Below are 17301 nucleotides of genomic sequence, written 5' to 3' on the forward strand. Positions count from 1 at the left end.
GACCTGGGGGGAAATTCCTTTCTGATCCCACATATGGCCATCAGTTAGACCCTGAGCATGTGACAGAGAACGAGCCAGTCAAGCACCTGAGAGAGAGACTGCTCGGTGCCACTCAGTGCTCTGGCCCACCACATCCAATGACCCATTTCCAGCCCGGGCCATCCCTGATGCTTCAGAGGAAGGAGATAAAAAAAGACCCTTCAAAAATACATTGCAGGGAATTCCTTCCTGACTCCAGATGGTGGTAGGCTGAAAACATCTGAAGCATGAGTTTTCAGGAAAATAAAACATAAACTAGAAGTTAGCCCCATGAATGCAGAGAGCTGCCTCTTTTATCACACACAACCCTGACATACAATTGCACACAAATTTGTCCAGATCTCTCTTAAAACTATATTAAGTTGTTTGCCCCCACGACTCCTATTGGGAGGCTGCTCCAGAACCCAACTTCTTCTAATTTCCAGCCTGAATTTGTTCATGGCCAGTTTATATCTGTCTGTTCTTGTGTCAACACTGTCCTTTAGTTTATACAGCTCTTCAGCCTCCCTGGTATTTAAACTCCACCCCCACCCCCAATGTATTTATAGGGAGCAATCATATCCCCTCTCAGCCTTCTTTTCGCTAGACTAAACAAGCCAAGCTCTTCCAGTCTCCACTCATAAAATAGAATCTCCTCCGCTCCCCTGAATATCCTAGCAGCTCTTCTCTGCACATGTTCCAGTTTGATTTCATTTTTATTGAACATGGCTGACCAGAATTATACACATTATTCCAAATGAGGTCTTACTAGTGCCTTATACGATGGCATTAATACCTCTCTATCGCTATGCCTGGCCTCATTCATCCTAGGATCACATTTGCCTTTTTCACAGATGTGTCATACTAGTAGCTCATAGTCATCCTGTGATGGACCCACACACCCAGGTCTCTCTCCTCCTACCACTTCCAACTGATGAGTACTCAGCTTGTAGCAGAAATTCTTCCTATTAGACCCTAGATGCATTGACCTTGTACTTTGTACTATTGAATTTCATCTAATTTCTACCATGCCAGTCTCCAAGGTCATCCAGATCTTCCTGTGTAATATTACGATCCTCCTCTGTACTTATGGTGCCTCCCAACTTTGTATCATCAGCACATTTCATTAGCCCTCTCCTGCTTTTTGTACCAAGGTCATTAATAAAAATATTGATTAAGAATGGTCCCAAGACCCATCCTTGAGCACCTCCATTAGTAGCTTCCCTCAGCTCTAATAATTCCCCTTTCAGCACCACCTGTTGCCTTCTCCCTTTTAACCAATTCTTTATCCCTCTTATAATGCTGATCCTCATCTTCCATTTATCTAATCATTTCTTACATGGTACCATGTCAAATGCTTTACTGAAGTCCTAGTATATTCGATATACTGCACTTCCCTTATTTATCAAATCAGGTATTTTCTCAAAGAAGGAAATCAGGTAATCTGACATGATACCTTTGGTAAGCCCATGTTGCGTTACATCCCCTTTACCATTTACCTCTATGAATTTAATTGTTCTTTCCTTGCCAATTTGGTCTAAAGCCTTGCATACTACTGAGGTCAGACTAACAGGTTTGTAATTGCCCAGATGATATTCTCCCCCCCCCCCTTTCTTAAATATAGGTCCAACATTAGCTATTCTCCAGTCATATGGTACTACCCCCAAATAGATAGATTTATTAAAAATCCTTGCTACCAAATCAACAACATTATTGCCAGTTCTTTCAGTATTCTGGGATGGAAATTATCCGGTCCCCCCGAGCTCAGGGCATTACGTTCTAAGTTTCTCTTCCACCTCAGATGTGGTAATTTCCATTTCTAGACACTCATTTCCATCAGCGTACTTGTCTTCATGCATATGTTCCATAGCATCATCATTACTAAAAACCAAGGCAAAGTACTCATTTAATTTTTGGGCCATATCTAGGTTATCTTTAATCTTTTCCCCCTCCACAGCTGCAAAGTGGCCCAACCTCACCTTTCCTTGTTCTCTTTTTATTTATATAACTAAAAAAACCCCTCATTCTTTATTTAATTTCCTTGGCAAGAGCTAGTGATGCAGCTAGGAATTCCTTATGTCCATGTTTATTGTGTTTCACTAGTCACAGTATTCTTTCCTTACTGTACATCATAGCAGGTAATAAAGTGCTGCAGGCCAAATTATGCCATCACTTAAACCTGGCAAGCCATTAATCAGGTGACACCCACAGTAACACCTGTGCAATCCTACTAGTCTCTAGCAAGGTGGCAGAGATGTCACGGAGGACATCACTGAAGGCAAAGAGTTTGGCTTGCAGCAGCCTCGTGCTCAGTGAAGATCTGAGAGAAGGAAAGAATCATAGAAGATCAGGGTTGGAAGAGACCTCAGGAGGTCATCTAGTCCAACCCCCTGCTCAAAGCAGGACCAACACCAACTAAATCTATCAGAGCCTAGGCTGAGTTTTCAGGGTTTAAAGTCTTTTGTTTTTTAAGACTCCTCTTAACTTGTAAACTAGACATATTTTTTTCTCAAGAAGTCATCACATATAAACTAGACCAGTGGTCACCAACTGGCTGATTGTGTTCGACTGGTAGATCCTGGAGCCTCTGCCAGTCAATCATGATCTCTGGCCGCTAAAAGTCCAGTGGCGCAGCGAGGCTAAGGCACACTGCCTGCCTGCTCTGGCCCCACATCACTCCTGGAAGCAGCTGCCATGTCTCTGTGGCGGCCCGGGGTGGTGGGGGGTGGGGTGAGGAGGGGACAGGTGGCTCTGTGCACTGCCACTGCCCCACCCCTCCCCAGAGCCAACTCCGCAGCTCCCATTGACCAGGAACTACGGCCAATGGGAGCTGCGGAGGTGGCGCTTGTGGCTCCGGAGGGGTGGGGACAGCACCTGCAAGCGCTGCCCCCACAGTTCCCAATGGCCACAGTTCGGCACTGGGGGGCGGGGGTGGCAGCAGCGCGCAGAGCTGCCTTGCCCCCCCCACAGGGGCTGCAGAGACATGCCAGCTGCTTCCAGGAGCGGCATGGGGCCAGGGCAGGCAACCAGCCTGTCTTAGCCCCGCTGTGCCACCAACCAGGAGCCACCTGTGGTAAGTACCTCCTGGCCGGAGTCTGCACCTCACACCCCCTCCTGAACCCAAACCCTCTGCCTCAGTCCAGAGCCCCCTCCTGCACCCAAACTCCCACCCAGACCCCGCACCCTCTCACGCACCGCAACCCCCTACCCCAGCCCTGAGCCCACACCCAAACTCCTTCCCAGAGCTTGCACCCCTCACCCCTTCCTGCACCCCAACCCCCTGCCCCAAGCTCAGCCCAGAGCCCCCTCCCAAACTCCGAACCCCTCGGCCCCAGCCCAGAGCCCGCACCCCCTCTTGCACTCCAATTCCCTGCTCCAGCCCAATGAAAGTGAGTGAGGATGGGGGACAGCGAGTGACAGAGGGAGGGGGGAATGGAGTGAGTGGGGCAGGGCCTCAGGGAAGGGGTGGGGTAAGTCCTGGGTTGATCTTAAATTCAAAAAGTGATCTTGTGCATAAAAAGGTTGGAGACCACTATACTATACTGATACCCAGTGCTTACAACTGCACTGCAAAGGACAGCTGAAAGGTATCTGATTAGGTTTAGGGAGTGGTGACTGGCATTGAGCTGGCATGCTTTCCTGCTTAATTCAATTTCTCCTACCAAATAAACAAGACAAATCTGTACATGAAATAGCAATGGGGTAAGTAAGATTACTTTTAAAATCTGTGTTCTATTGTGTCCCTGGTTTCTTATAGTTGTTTCATTTATTTTGTAATTATGAGCCATGGAAAACTAAGGCCCCGATCCTGCAAATGCTCTGCACATTTTTAACTTTACACATAAACAATCCCATTGGCATCAATCAGATTACATGCATGTGCAAAGTTAAAACACATGCATAAGGGTCTGCAGGACTGAGAGCTTTCCATGTAGCCCCTTTAGTCACCAGGTTCTTAGGAAACATCTACAGTAACTAATCTCTCTCTCTCTCTCTCTCTCTCTCTCTCTCACACACACACACACACACACACACACACTCACACACACACACTCACTCTGCCAATTTGAGTTTCTAGACTTTGGCAACAACTGCACAATAATATATATCCTCCAGGATGCACGTATCTAATGAATATGTACAGCTGTTACAATCATGTGGTCCAGCAAATGGGGAAGCTTGTGGTCAGCTACATTGCACAAGAACTACAGATGAACTGACTCACCAATAGCAACCCACAAATATTACCAGCACCACTTACAACCGTAACACACGATAGTTGATATGGTGCATACAAAACAAGTGAGAGCTTAAAAAAATAGACGGAGTTTCTACTTCTGGTTGCAAATAACCAAAGAGCATTTTATCTAAGGAATTTAAATCAAGTATCTCTGCCAACCGTTTCTGAAACAGTCAAAAAATTGCTGTTGTTCTCGTGCTACATTCTAGGTTATTCTTATTTGGAACCTCTGCCAATGGTTTTAATTGTAGTGCCAGGACAACATTTTAAAATCAGAGGGACAAGCTGTGCATTGGTGAGGACACTTTCAGATGACAGATATTGCAGGGTTCACATTAATGGTCAAGATTTTTGAAAACTAAAAATAGGAATTATAACCTCTGGATTCCATGGCATCAATGTGTTAAACAAGGGGACGCAGGTCATCTAACAGGTTGAGGCCCTAAGGCCCAAACCTTAACAAGACCAACATCTTAGACTGGATAGTCACTGAGCCTTATTTATTTTAAACGGGAAAACACACTGGCCACTGTTAAATTTCACAGCATACTGCCAAGCCAAAGAGAAGGTGCTATAAACCAGCATGAAGTACAACAGCATGATGTGGGAGGAAAACAGATACACAAAGGAAAGAAAGAAAAAGGGGGAGAGACTGAATAATCAATTTTCACAGAGCCTGGTCCAAAGCCCATTGAAGTCAATAACAGGAGTCTTTCTATCGACTTCAATTGACTTTGCATCAGGCTCCTACTGAGAATACCCAAACATAATGGCTCATCACCATTTACCTTAATTTTCACTTTATGTTGTTTTAGGCAAACTCCTAAATTCCACTCTGCTTCAAACATTTCTTTTCCAAAACATGATACACAATATTACTTCACCTGAGATTTCACACTTTATTAAAGTGTTCTTATGAGCTGGGCCCAGAACATATAGGACCTTTCATTTACAGAGATTTTTGAACCTGAGCAACCCCACTGATTTGAACAGAGTTTCTCCTGATTTACAACAGCAAGAGAAGAAAATCAGGACGACAGTCTTTTTGTAAATCCACAAATGAGCAGCCGACTGCTTCTGAAAAGCTGCACTTACAGGTTTGTCCCATGCAAAGGATGTTATTTGAACCACATGAACAGCAAAGGAAGGACTCCAGAGATTTTTACTTGAGACGTTTCAGTAACAGAAGAACAAATGGTCCCATTATGTCCTAGGCAGAAGCCTCTTCCACCACATAATTTAGATTTAGGGGAGGCTGGCTGCCAAGAGTGAAAGTGAATTAATTAGAGAGAGTTAAGACTAGAGTCAGTAATGTAAAACTTTGTATCCAATAGTGTCATTTTAACTGAAAACACCAGCACTAGAAAAGCAATAATCTCTGTAACACTATTCGTTTTCAAAGTGATTTACAAAAACTACTAACAAATTAACCCTCTGAACTCCCCAGTGAAATACGAATTATCTTAATTTTACAGATGGTTAAATGGAAGTTAAGTGACTTTCACAAAGTCAGAGTTTCATACAGAGGATTATAACTCAGTTATAATGCTAGAGAACAGTGATTCTCAACCTTTTTGGGCCCAGGACCCATTCATAAATGTTTATGGCCTGCTGTCACGACCCAGCAGATAGTCTGGAGGTGGAGGCCCTGAGGTAGTTTCAGGCGGCTCCTGCCTGGCACTCACTTCACAGTGGTGGCTCCTGCAGCTCCCGTGCTGTGGGGCTGGCTGGGCTTGGCTCTCTGCTCCAGGTGTTGTAATCTCTGGGGTTGCAGCACTGCTCAGGTTTGGCCCTGCCTCCCAATTGGACCAACTTTGTGTGAGTGGAGTTGTGACCTGGCTCATGGGGTTCCAGTGCCACTCACTCAGATTTGGCCTACCCAGACTCCCGTCATTGTGACAGCTGGGCCAAACCTGAGTGGCACTGGGACCCCAGAGGTTGCAGTGCCTGGAACACGGAGGTGAGCCCAGCCAGCCCCATGGGACAGGAGCCACAGGAGCTGCCACGGTTCAGAGTAGTAGCCGTGTTAGTCTGTATCAGCAAAAAGAACGAGGAGTACCCACTTCATTTAGCCCACGAAAGCTTATGCTCAAATACATTTGTTAGTCTCTAAAGTGCCACAAGTACTCCTGTTCTTTTAGGAGCTGCCATGTGACCCTTTGAAACATTCTGGTGACCCAATGTTGGATCCCGACCCACAGGTTGAGAAACCCTGCTATAGACTGTTGCCCCATGTCATTATTTCAGCTACATGTGTGTTCCTCATTTTCTGGGTACTGGACTTGATACCCTAAGGTCTGATTTGCAGAAGTGCAGAGCATTCATAGCTGCAACTGAAGTCAATGGAAGCACTGCTTTGAACATATAAAGTGCTATATAATGCTAAATTATCTGAAAAATCAGGTCCTAAGCATAAGCATCCAAAATTAGATGGCAAACTGTTGACTTTAATTTTTCAGTGTCTCAGTTCCTCATCTATAAAATGGGGATAACAGTCCCCCAGCACCTCACAGGTGCATTGCAAAGATTAATTAATGTTTGTGAAGCAGTCAGATACTAGTGATGAGTACCACAGAAAAGCCCACAATGAAATTAATACTTCTGTCTTCTCAGAAGGGTTTAAATAGTGTGCAGTAAATAAGGCCTAGGGCCACACACTGAAACCTGAGGATAAAAATTATCCATTCTGTGCAGTGAATGAGACAGGCATCCCATGGACAAATAGTAAGAGACCATGTAATTAAAGACTATATCTTTATATCCACAAGGAGGCTAAAATAAAATTACATAGGAAACCTTAATACTGGCATGTCCTAACTTTTGAGCGCTTGATTTTGCAACTTTCATAATGTTTTTAACATAGTTTTGTGTATAATTTATAATACAAAGATAAACACACATACATACAGTCTCCAAATGGCTAGCACTAACAGTGTTCATCTCCTTTACTACAGTGACTCTTGACCTTTTCCATACCATGACCCCATGCTACAACAGAAAAACATCCTATCTACCCCTTTAAAAAATAAAATAAAAAAAGAAGCTTTGTGGCTGACACTTCCAGGCTGAGAACCCAGGCACTTGGGGAACAGAGATGGTTTAGTTGCTGTCATTTGCCTCTGATTTCTTTCAGAAATAAATGGCAGATTAAGACAAAGTGCCCTAGATTACACACCAGATGTTGCTAGGCTCGTATTATTACATTAGCACATTGAGCAAGGAATAATTGCTTATCATGCATGTGGGTTTGCATTTGAAGATATTAAACAGAGATCCCCTTCTGGCCGGTTTGCTGGCTGTCCAGGTAGAAGTTAAAGATTCAGTAGCAGATCTGAAAAAAAGCAGGAGACAATCCCAGTGCCTCAGCCAGCACACACACTCTAGGCCCAAATCACTGCTGGCTTGCTGTCTGTGTATTCATCTACACCAGCCTGAAGAGGGTGTAAAATACTATTGTTCTGATCTGGTACTGGCATAAATGGGCCTGAACCTGATCTCATGCTATTTTACACCAGTGTAATTTGTTTAACTCAAATGAAGTAATCCCATTGAAACCAGAATCAGTCCCTTTCTCTTTACCCACCCTCCACCCTTAGGGCTCTGCATGAGCTACTCCTGAATACACAGGGCTTGACTAGTACTTGATGTAAACACGGTGCATACCAAGCCCAGAATTTCTGCTCTGGTTGCCTACATAGTCATGGCTGCACCTGTATTTAACTTACTGGACTACTTTGCCAAGCCTCTACGATACATATTGAGTATTTCAAGGTATTATGTAAAACCAAAAATTCCATTCTAGAGTTCCGCCATTCTTTACCCACATGGCCTCCTTTAAAGAAAAACACCTCTCACCCAGGTAATGGAATAGGGAACAGAGGACTCTTCATCTGTTTGAAGATCCATATGGGGAAAGGAGGTCGGGACTGGAAGGGCCATTGGAGGAGTGAGTGGGCCAAGGGCTGGGCTGTGAAGGGAACAGACATTATCCCTCTCCATTCCTCCTACCATGCCCATCAGAGATTACAGCCTAGGTTTAAATGTGCCCTTTCCCATGGAGCCTCCTCTATGCTAAGGATCCCCTAGGGCAGCCAAAGACCAGGGCTGGAGCCCCCAGGAAACAGAGGGATTCACAGGGTTTAGGGGGAGTGGGCATAAGGTTCACCCCACAAGGAGGCAACCCAATTGCTCCTTCCCAAAGGAACAATGAGGGAGAAACTCTGCAAGAGGATATCTTCCTTAGGTTTTACTGCAAAGGGGGATAGATCTAGCCTAATATGCAAATCAAAATTTTAATGATAAACCTGTGCTGATTTTAATAGTAGAGGCAAGATAAACCACTACATTATTTATTATTATTATTAATTATTGTTATTATCTGCTCTATTTATGTATTCCAATCAGCATTTCACAGTTATACATATTTAAACTCAAAGACTTTGGCTTTGCCTTCTACACAATCTTAATATACAACACAGCTTTGGTAAAAATCCCTTTGTGCCTCTAGCTGGAAAAGGATGTTGACTTTTATTGTGCAATTTTATGTGGTGCGTTCTCATTTTTATAGATCGTGAACCACAATTCATTTTGGGTTTTCTCAATTATTGGTAACCAAACAAAAAGGAACCTAGATCTACTTCCAAACAGATTCTATTAAAACAATACATAGCAAGCATACCATGCACATAAAGTTTACTTCCTTTGGACCCATTCCTACTGTGATAGATAGAGGAGAACACAGGTCCTGTTGCCCTGAACTGACAACTACTAACACCACTCGCATTGGCATGATCCAAAGTCCTCTGAAATCAGTGGGAGTCTCTGGATAGGCCTATAGACTTTCATGGAAGGAGTAGCTCCACTGACTTCAATGGATTACTCAAGGTTATAAACACACTACAACTGATAGTGTTTGTGGAATTGGGCCTTACATCTCCCAAACATCTCTCAGAGAGATTTAAAGATAAAATCTGACCATCTGTTTTATTCCTTAGTATCTTCCCTCTTTTCTCCTCTCCTAATCTCCTTGTTCCAGTTTCTTTTAAGTGGTTTTTCCCTTAAAACTTTTGATTTTCCAAATTACTTTTCTGAAACACAAACACAACAATATCAGCAAAGTACTGTTTACAAACCAAAGTCTCATTTTTCTTTTTAATATCAGCTTTCTCTCTACCCATGGCATACTCCCCAGATATTAGTAGTACAGTACGGGCCTTTTGTTAACCAAAACAGTTAATTGTCACAATGTAGAGGCCTATAATTTTAGGACATAATCTGTCTTCAAATGTGCTGTTGTGAAATACTAAGGCCTGGTCTACACTAGGCGTTTATGTCGAAGTTAGCGCCGTTAAATCGAATTAACCCTGCACCCGTCCACACTGCGATGCTATTTAGTTCGACATAGAGGTCTCTTTAATTCGACTTCTGTACTCCTCCCCGACGAGGGGAGTAGCGCTAAATTCGACATGGCCATGTCGAATTAGGCTAGGTGTGGATGGAAATCGACGCTAATAGCTCCGGGAGCTATCCCACAGTGCACCACTCTGTTGACGCTCTGGACAGCAGTGCGAGCTCGGATGCTCTGACCAGCCACACAGGAAAAGCCCCGGGAAAATTTGAATTTGAATTCCTTTTCCTGTCTGGCCAGTTTGAATCTCATTTCCTGTCTGGACATCGTGGCGAGCACAGCAGCACTGGCAACGATGCAGAGCTCTCCAGCAGTGATGGCCATGCAGTCTGTGAATAGAAAGAGAGCCCCAGCATGGACTGATCGTGAAGTCTTGGATCTCATCGCTGTGTGGGGCGATGAGTCCGTGCTTTCCGAGCTGCGATCCAAAAGAAGGAATGCAAAGATCTACGAGAAGATCTCTAAAGACATGGCAGAGAGAGGATACAGCCGGGATGCAACGCAGTGCCGCGTGAAAATCAAGGAGCTGAGACAAGGCTACCAGAAGACCAAAGAGGCAAACGGACGCTCCGGATCCCATCCCCAGACATCCCGTTTCTACGAGGCACTGCATTCCATCCTCGGTGCTGCCGCCACCACTACCCCACCAGTGACCGTGGACTCTGAGGATGGGATACTGTCCACGGCCGGTTCCTCAGACATGTTAGGGGACGGGGAAGATGAGGAAGGAGATGAGGAGGGCGAGGCAGTTGGCAGCTCTCACAACGCTGATTTCCCCGACAGCCAGGATCTCTTCATCACCCTTACAGAGATCCCCTACGAAGCGTCCCCAGCCATTACCCCGGACACAGAATCTGGTGAAGGATCAGCCAGTAAGTGTTGTAAACATCTAAACATTTATTTTTAACAAAACAGGAATATTAACAATTAAAAGAATGGGTTGTTCATGATTAGTGTGCCCTAGGCGCTTAACGGTTTAGTAAGGGGCAGTGCAAGTTTTGAAAAGAAATCTAGCAATGTCCGGTTTTCAGTGATTGTCCTGCACAAGCCGCTCTACTGTGTATTCCCTGCTACTGCAGCTACAGTAAAATGCGGTCTATATGTGCGGGGATAGAGCAGTAATCCTCCTGGGACATCTCGATGAAGCTCTCCTGGAGGTAACTTGAAAGCCGTTGCATGAGGTTCTTGGGGAGAGCGGCCTTATTGGGTCCTCCGAAGTACGACACGTTGCCGCGCCACGAGATTATCAGGTACTCGGGGATCATTGCTCTGCACAGCAGGGCGGCATACGGCCCTGGTCTTTGGAGGCTTTCCCGGAGCATTCTCTCTTTGTCGCTCTCGGAGATCCTCATCAGGGTGATGTCGGCCATGGTGACCTGCTTTTAATTAGGTAGGGGAATGTTAGTGTTGGGACTGCTTTCCCGTTCCTTTACAGAACTGTCACCGCTGGTTTGCAGCCACGCGGTGGAGGCGGGAGAGGGGCAGCCGAAAGGGATCGTTCCCGGGGACAGCCGCGAGGGGGTGGGACAGGGGCAGAGTTCCCGCTTGCCGGATTGCTGGCAGCAGGGACTGACATTGATTTAAATGTGAAATGAGGCCAGTGGTAATATAAAAGTTTTAAACTGCCACAAGTGTACGGCTTACCATGTCTGCCTGCAACAGAAATTCCGTTGTGCTGCCTCGCTTCTCAAATGTGCTGTTCAAGACCCCAGGCACAGAATGCGAAGGCCGAGAATTCGACCTTGTGCTGAGTGCGCATGTGAAAGGTGCTGTGCATGGTCTTGTTCACAGAGAAAGACTATGTTCTTTGTTCACAACTACATTTATCTTTCAGAGGAATTCACTCCCTTTTTCCCATTTCCACAGCCCCGTCTGCGACTGTCTCACAACCTAGCCTGGAATCACACTCCCAGAGGCTAGCGCGGATTAGGCGTAGGAAGAAGAGGACACGGGAGGACATGTTCTCTGAGCTTATGGCCTCTTCCCAAGCCCAGGCAGCACAGCAGACCCAGTGGCGGGAGAACTTGACCCGAATGCACCAAGCCAACATGGATCGGGAGGAGAGGTGGCGGCAGGAAGACCAGCAGGCGACTCTAACGCTGCTTGGACTACTGAGGGAGCAAACGGACACACTCCGGCGCCTTGTGGATGTTCTGCAGGAACGGAGGCAGGAGGACAGAGCCCCGCTGCAGTCCATCTCTAACCGCCCTCCCCCGCCACCAAGTCCCATACCCACCTCACCCAAAGTGCAAAGAAGGAGAGGCGGCAGAGTCCCTGCTAACTCTCACTCCACCCCTGCAGAGAGCTCTAGTAGCAGAAGGCTCTCATTTCCCAAAATTTGAAAAGTTCTTTCCTTCCCGCCTGACACAAGCCCACGTCCAAGTTTCACCTCCCAATGCCATGTGTAGTTGATAATAAAAAATTCGTTTCTGTTAACTACTGTTTCAATCATGTTCTTTTGGAGGAGGAGGGGAAAGGGGGTTGGAAATTGGACAGGACAGTCTCCTTTGGCAGGGTACATAGTCGGGGGCAGGCACAGCAGCAGGGCACATACACAGTGCAGTGATGCAGTGACTAGTTGCCCCGGTTAGTCTGGGAGGTTGTTTTGATGTAATGTTGGGGGGGGTGGGTTGCTCTGTGACTTTGTGGCGGGGGAGGGCAGTTACAGATCTTAAGCGCCGGTCCTTAGACAGGATCACAGAGCCACACAGCATGGGATCTGTAACCGTCCTCCCCCTGCCACAAAGTCAAATAGACCTCCCATACACACAGTCCCGATCAGGAGGGGTGACAGGCTCCGTTGAAACAAGCATCCCACCGCAGCGGAGCCTGTCAATCCTTGAGTTTAGAAGCTGCATTCGCATCACAACACTAGACCCGCCCCGCACCACAGTCTGCGTCCCAGTTTTAAAAAATTCCCGCTAAAACAGTATTAAAGAAAACGGTGTGCTTTAACAAAGTAGAACTATTTTTATTTCGACACGTGTGTTGGAGGGGGGGTGAAGGGGGTATGTAACTGGATAGGATAGTCAACATTACCTGGGTAAAGAAACGGGGGCAGGTTTAGCTTCTCAGTACACAAACTATAAAATCACAGGTTACCCTGCTCACTCAGGAACTTTGCTTTCAAAGCCTCCCGGATGCACAGCGCTTCCCGCTGGTCTCTTCTAATCGCCCGGCTGTCTGGCTGTGAGTAATCACCAGCCAGGCTATTTTCCTCAACCTCCCACCCCGCCATAAAGGTCTCCCCCTTGCTCTCACAGAGATTGTGGAGCACACAGCAAGCTGCTATAACAATGGGGATATTGGTTTCGCTGAGATCACAGCGAGTCAGTAAGCTTCTCCATCTCCCCTTGAGACGGCCAAAAGCACACTCCACCACCATTCTGCACTTGCTCAGCCGGTAGTTGAAGAGTTCTTTTTCAGTGTCCAGGGCGCCAGTATAGGGCTTCATGAGCCAGGGCATTAGCGGGTAGGCTGGGTCCCCGAGGATGACTATAGGCATCTCCACATCCCCAACAGTTATTTTGTGGTCCGGGAAGTAAATACCTTGTTGCAGCCGTCTAAACAGACCAGAGTTCCTGAAAACACGAGCGTCATGAACCTTGCCCGGCCATCCCACGTAGATGTTGGTAAAACGTCCCCTGTGGTCCACCAGTGCTTGCAGCACCATGGAAAAGTATCCCTTTCGGTTAATGTACTGGGTGGCCTGGTGGTCCGGTGCCAGGATAGGGATGTGAGTTCCATCTATGGCCCCACCGCAGTTTGGGAATCCCATCGCTGCGAAGCCATCTATGATCGCCTCCACGTTTCCCAGGGTCACTACCTTTGGCAGCAGTACATCAACGATTGCCTTCGCTACTTGCATCACAACAACCCCCACGGTAGATTTGCCCACCCCAAACTGGTTCGCGACTGACCGGTAGCTGTCTGGCGTTGCAAGCTTCCACAGGGCTATGGCCACTCGCTTCTGTACACTCAGTGCAGCTCGCAACCGGGTGTCACTGCGCTTCAGGGCAGGGGACAGCAACTCACAAAGTTCCAGGAAAGTTCCCTTCCGCATGCGAAAGTTTCGCAGCCACTGGGATTCATCCCAGACCTGCAGCACTATGCGGTCCCACCACTCAGTGCTTGTTTCCCGTGCCCAGAATCGCCGTTCCACGGCATCAACATGACCCATTGCCACTGTGATGTCCTCGGCGCTGGGTCGCCTGCTTTCTGACAGGTCTGTGCTACTCTCAGACTTCAGGACATCACCGCGGTGCCGTAGCCTCCTTGCCTGACTTTTCTGCATCTGCCTCAGGGAAACCTTTATGATAAGCTGCGAGACGTTGAGAGCGGCCACAACTGCAGCGATGGTCGCAGCGGGCTCCATGCTCGGAGTACAGTGGCGTCCGCGCTGTCAATGACTGGAAAAGCGCGCGAACTGTTTTCCCGCCGGCGCTTTCAGGGAGGGAGGGCGGGAGTGATGGACGGATGACGACAGTTTCCCAAAAGCACCCTCGACTCATTTTGTTACCCAGAAGGCATTGCCGGCTACACCCAGAATTCCAATGGGCAGAGGGGACTGCGGGAACTGTGGGATAGCTGACCACAGTGCACCGCTTCGAATGTCGACGCTATCACCGTTAGTGTGGACGCACAAAGTCGAATTACTGTCCTTAGTGTGGACACACACGTTCGACTTTGCAATATCGATTACAAAAATTCGATGCAAGTAAAATCGAACTACTCTCGTAGTGTAGACAAGGCCTGAGTCTACACTAATGTAAACCTTCTACCTTGCTTAGGATCCTTCTAGTCTTTGGACAGATTATGAGAGTGTTCTTTCTAGCTGAATGATACCTTGGATACTAAGGGCCAGATCCTACATCCATCCAAGTCAATTGCAAAATGCCCCGACTTCAGTAGAAGCAGGATGAGGCGCTAAATTGACAAAGACCCCACAGAGGGAAGCAAACTGTCAGAGTTTTGTATAAAAGGATAACCAGTGTTGAACGGATTCTCTTAAGACTATTAATTTATAGGGCCAAAATGTGTGCTAGGTACTTCATAGGAACAGAACGACATCATCCATGCTCACAAGAGATTACAATTTAAATTTTGGATGTGACAAAATGAATGAGGGAGAAACAGCAGGTTCTGAACAAAGACAAGGGTTAAACTTCAACAACATCCTATATGGTTACTCATTTTAGGTACGCACACAGCTTTTCGGTTGTTAAGATTACCTGGCCAGACCCTCAGCTGGGGAATATCTGCCTAGCTCCATTGAAATCAGTAGAATAAAGCCGATTTACCCCAGAAGAGGCTTTGGCCCTTTGTTTTTGGCTGGTTTGTTTTATCTTTTAAAAACAGTGAATCACAAGGACTCACCTATTGAAGACATCAGAGAAAAAGTAAGTTTTGAGCAGGGAGGGTGTTTCATGCATAAGGGACATGCATAGATCTGACATTTAGAACACTGAATACCATGAGTGCATCTTAATCAGAAAAATGCCAAGGTTACAGGAAGTCAACACTCTGAATCAGATCATTCAAATTCTATTTTTCGTTCTGTTCAGGAAAGAGAAGCTGAATAACAAGACGGCAAAACACTGCTCTGACACTGGCTTTCTTTCATAATGTGTGGTAGACATTTACGTGGACACGCACAACAAGCAAAACAAGAGCAGGAGTAAAGTCTGAAATTCTGCAGTTTTTTGTCTATAAACCTCAGTTTCAACTTTTTTTTGCATTTCTGATGTCAGTAATTTTGAAAGAATAAACTGTACACAAAATTGCAATCAGCCAGCATTTGGAAAAGGGCCACATCTCCAATAGAGACCAAGTGGGTTGAAAGGATATGGTTCATTATGATCATGCACAAATGAAAGCCCCAATCCTACAAACAAGCACATGGATAATTGGAACTCATTGGGACTATTCATATACACATGCATAAAGTTACTCAATGTGCGTATTAGTAATATCTAAATTTCAGGACTTTTTTGCAACTTGATCTCCATTGTATGCTTGAATGGAGACTCCTGTTTTGAATGCTGGGAAAGCGCGTTTCCATACTTTCCTCTTTGTTGAAAAACTTTTGTGCTAAGATTTCCCATACAGTTTAATCATTTATGCAAGCCCATGGACAGAGAGACTCTGTCTTTTATACTGGTAACTAACCCTGAATATCATCATAGTTTTTAAATTGCTGATCACATTTTTTTCCAGATGGGATAATAAACTGGGTTCCCCCTCCCGCCCCCCCCCCATTTTTAAAAAACTGGATTTCTTTTTTATTTAAAAATCAGATTTCTATTTAAACTGGACTTTGGGGTTTAAATTAAATACATTTTCATTTTTAAAAATAAATGTATTTAAAATAAAGTGTGAAATTATGATAATATATATTATGCCCTAAACTTATTACAATCTATTTAAATGAAACAGAAAATAATATTCAAGCAGTACATGTTGGCTGCTGAAGTTTTGAAAAAAGTAAAATCACTAAATTAGTGGAAATTACTGACTAAGCACCTGGAACCAGAGTTTATTGAAGATCTAACACAGTTTTTGACAGCAATAGCCTCTTCTACAGGTGCAGAGAAAATATTTTCTTCATTTTAGTTTATTCAACTTCTTCAGTTCAATGACAAGTTAATTCAAATTTAAGAAATTGAATGCCAGTAGAAAAAGCAAGAAAGCCGTTTTCCTCTTCTAGTTCATGAATATAAGTGGGAGGATGAGATCTATTAGTTCTAAAATCTTGTAGGACATGGTGACCAGAAACAATCAGTCCAATTTACCAACTCCAGATATTTCCTTTATTTAATATATCAGTTATTTGTACATGCAAAACGTGCTCTGATAAACATTTTTTTCTTATTACCCAGCATATTTAAGATAATTCTATTTAACTAAAAAAAATTTTTTTAAATGCTATGTTTTTGTACATTTTCAATGGAATTTCAATTGCCATCCAAATGCAGACTGGAACAAATCACAAATAAAAAATGAATCATCTAGTAAATACAAAATGTGTCACTCCCCATTTTCCAATATAAAAAAAGTAAAAATTAAAATAAAAATAAATAGAAATAAATGTATGTTAACCTATATAGTTGCCTAAATACATGCATATAGATATAGTTAATCCTTCTGGTTAGCAAAAAGAATGTACCAAATTTAGTGCAAAGGCTATATATATTTAGAGGCAAATCAATAATGATTACCAGCCAGTGAGAATCAACCTTTCTTTAGGAAAATATCTATGCAGTACAAGTGAAAAACACAATTAAAATCACTGATTTAAATCATGACTAAAATCGGAGATTTAAATTGCTTTGCTTTAAATTGATCCACCCTGTTTTTTTCCTGTTTTAGAAGTTGTTTGTTCTTTTTCTTTCTTCTTTAGTTTCCATAATTTTGTATGTTACTTGAATATTAAGTCTGATTTGAGATTAAACACAATCAGAAGTTTGACGTGCTATCTGCAGTAACAGTTTGAGTTTTAGGAGGGAGGCATCGGTACAGTGGATACATCAGTACAGATGCTGCCATGTATAAGTTTGTACGTTTTTCCCCTTATAAAAATGTGATGAAAATACAGACAGTGAAATAGCAGTATATTATGTAGGAGTATGTTTAGGTC

The 17301-nt window shown here is 44.7% G+C and overlaps 2 protein-coding genes across 6 annotated transcripts in view; one reads left to right on the forward strand and one right to left on the reverse strand.

Annotated features, from left to right (window-relative positions):
- Window positions 1-17301, reverse strand: part of TIAM1 (TIAM Rac1 associated GEF 1) — a 270110-nt gene that overhangs the window by 156247 nt on the left and 96562 nt on the right. The gene's annotated exons all lie outside the window — the stretch shown is intronic.
- On the forward strand, window positions 9815-12101 carry LOC135977261 (uncharacterized). The gene is made up of 2 exons (XM_065577154.1): window positions 9815-10537; window positions 11532-12101. The coding sequence occupies exons 1-2, from the start codon at window positions 9961-9963 to the stop codon at window positions 12005-12007; spliced, it is 1053 nt and encodes a 350-aa protein (XP_065433226.1). The 5' UTR covers window positions 9815-9960; the 3' UTR covers window positions 12008-12101.

This window comes from Chrysemys picta, chromosome 1 (genome assembly GCF_011386835.1).
Source record: "Chrysemys picta bellii isolate R12L10 chromosome 1, ASM1138683v2, whole genome shotgun sequence".
Lineage (NCBI taxonomy): Eukaryota > Metazoa > Chordata > Testudines > Emydidae > Chrysemys > Chrysemys picta.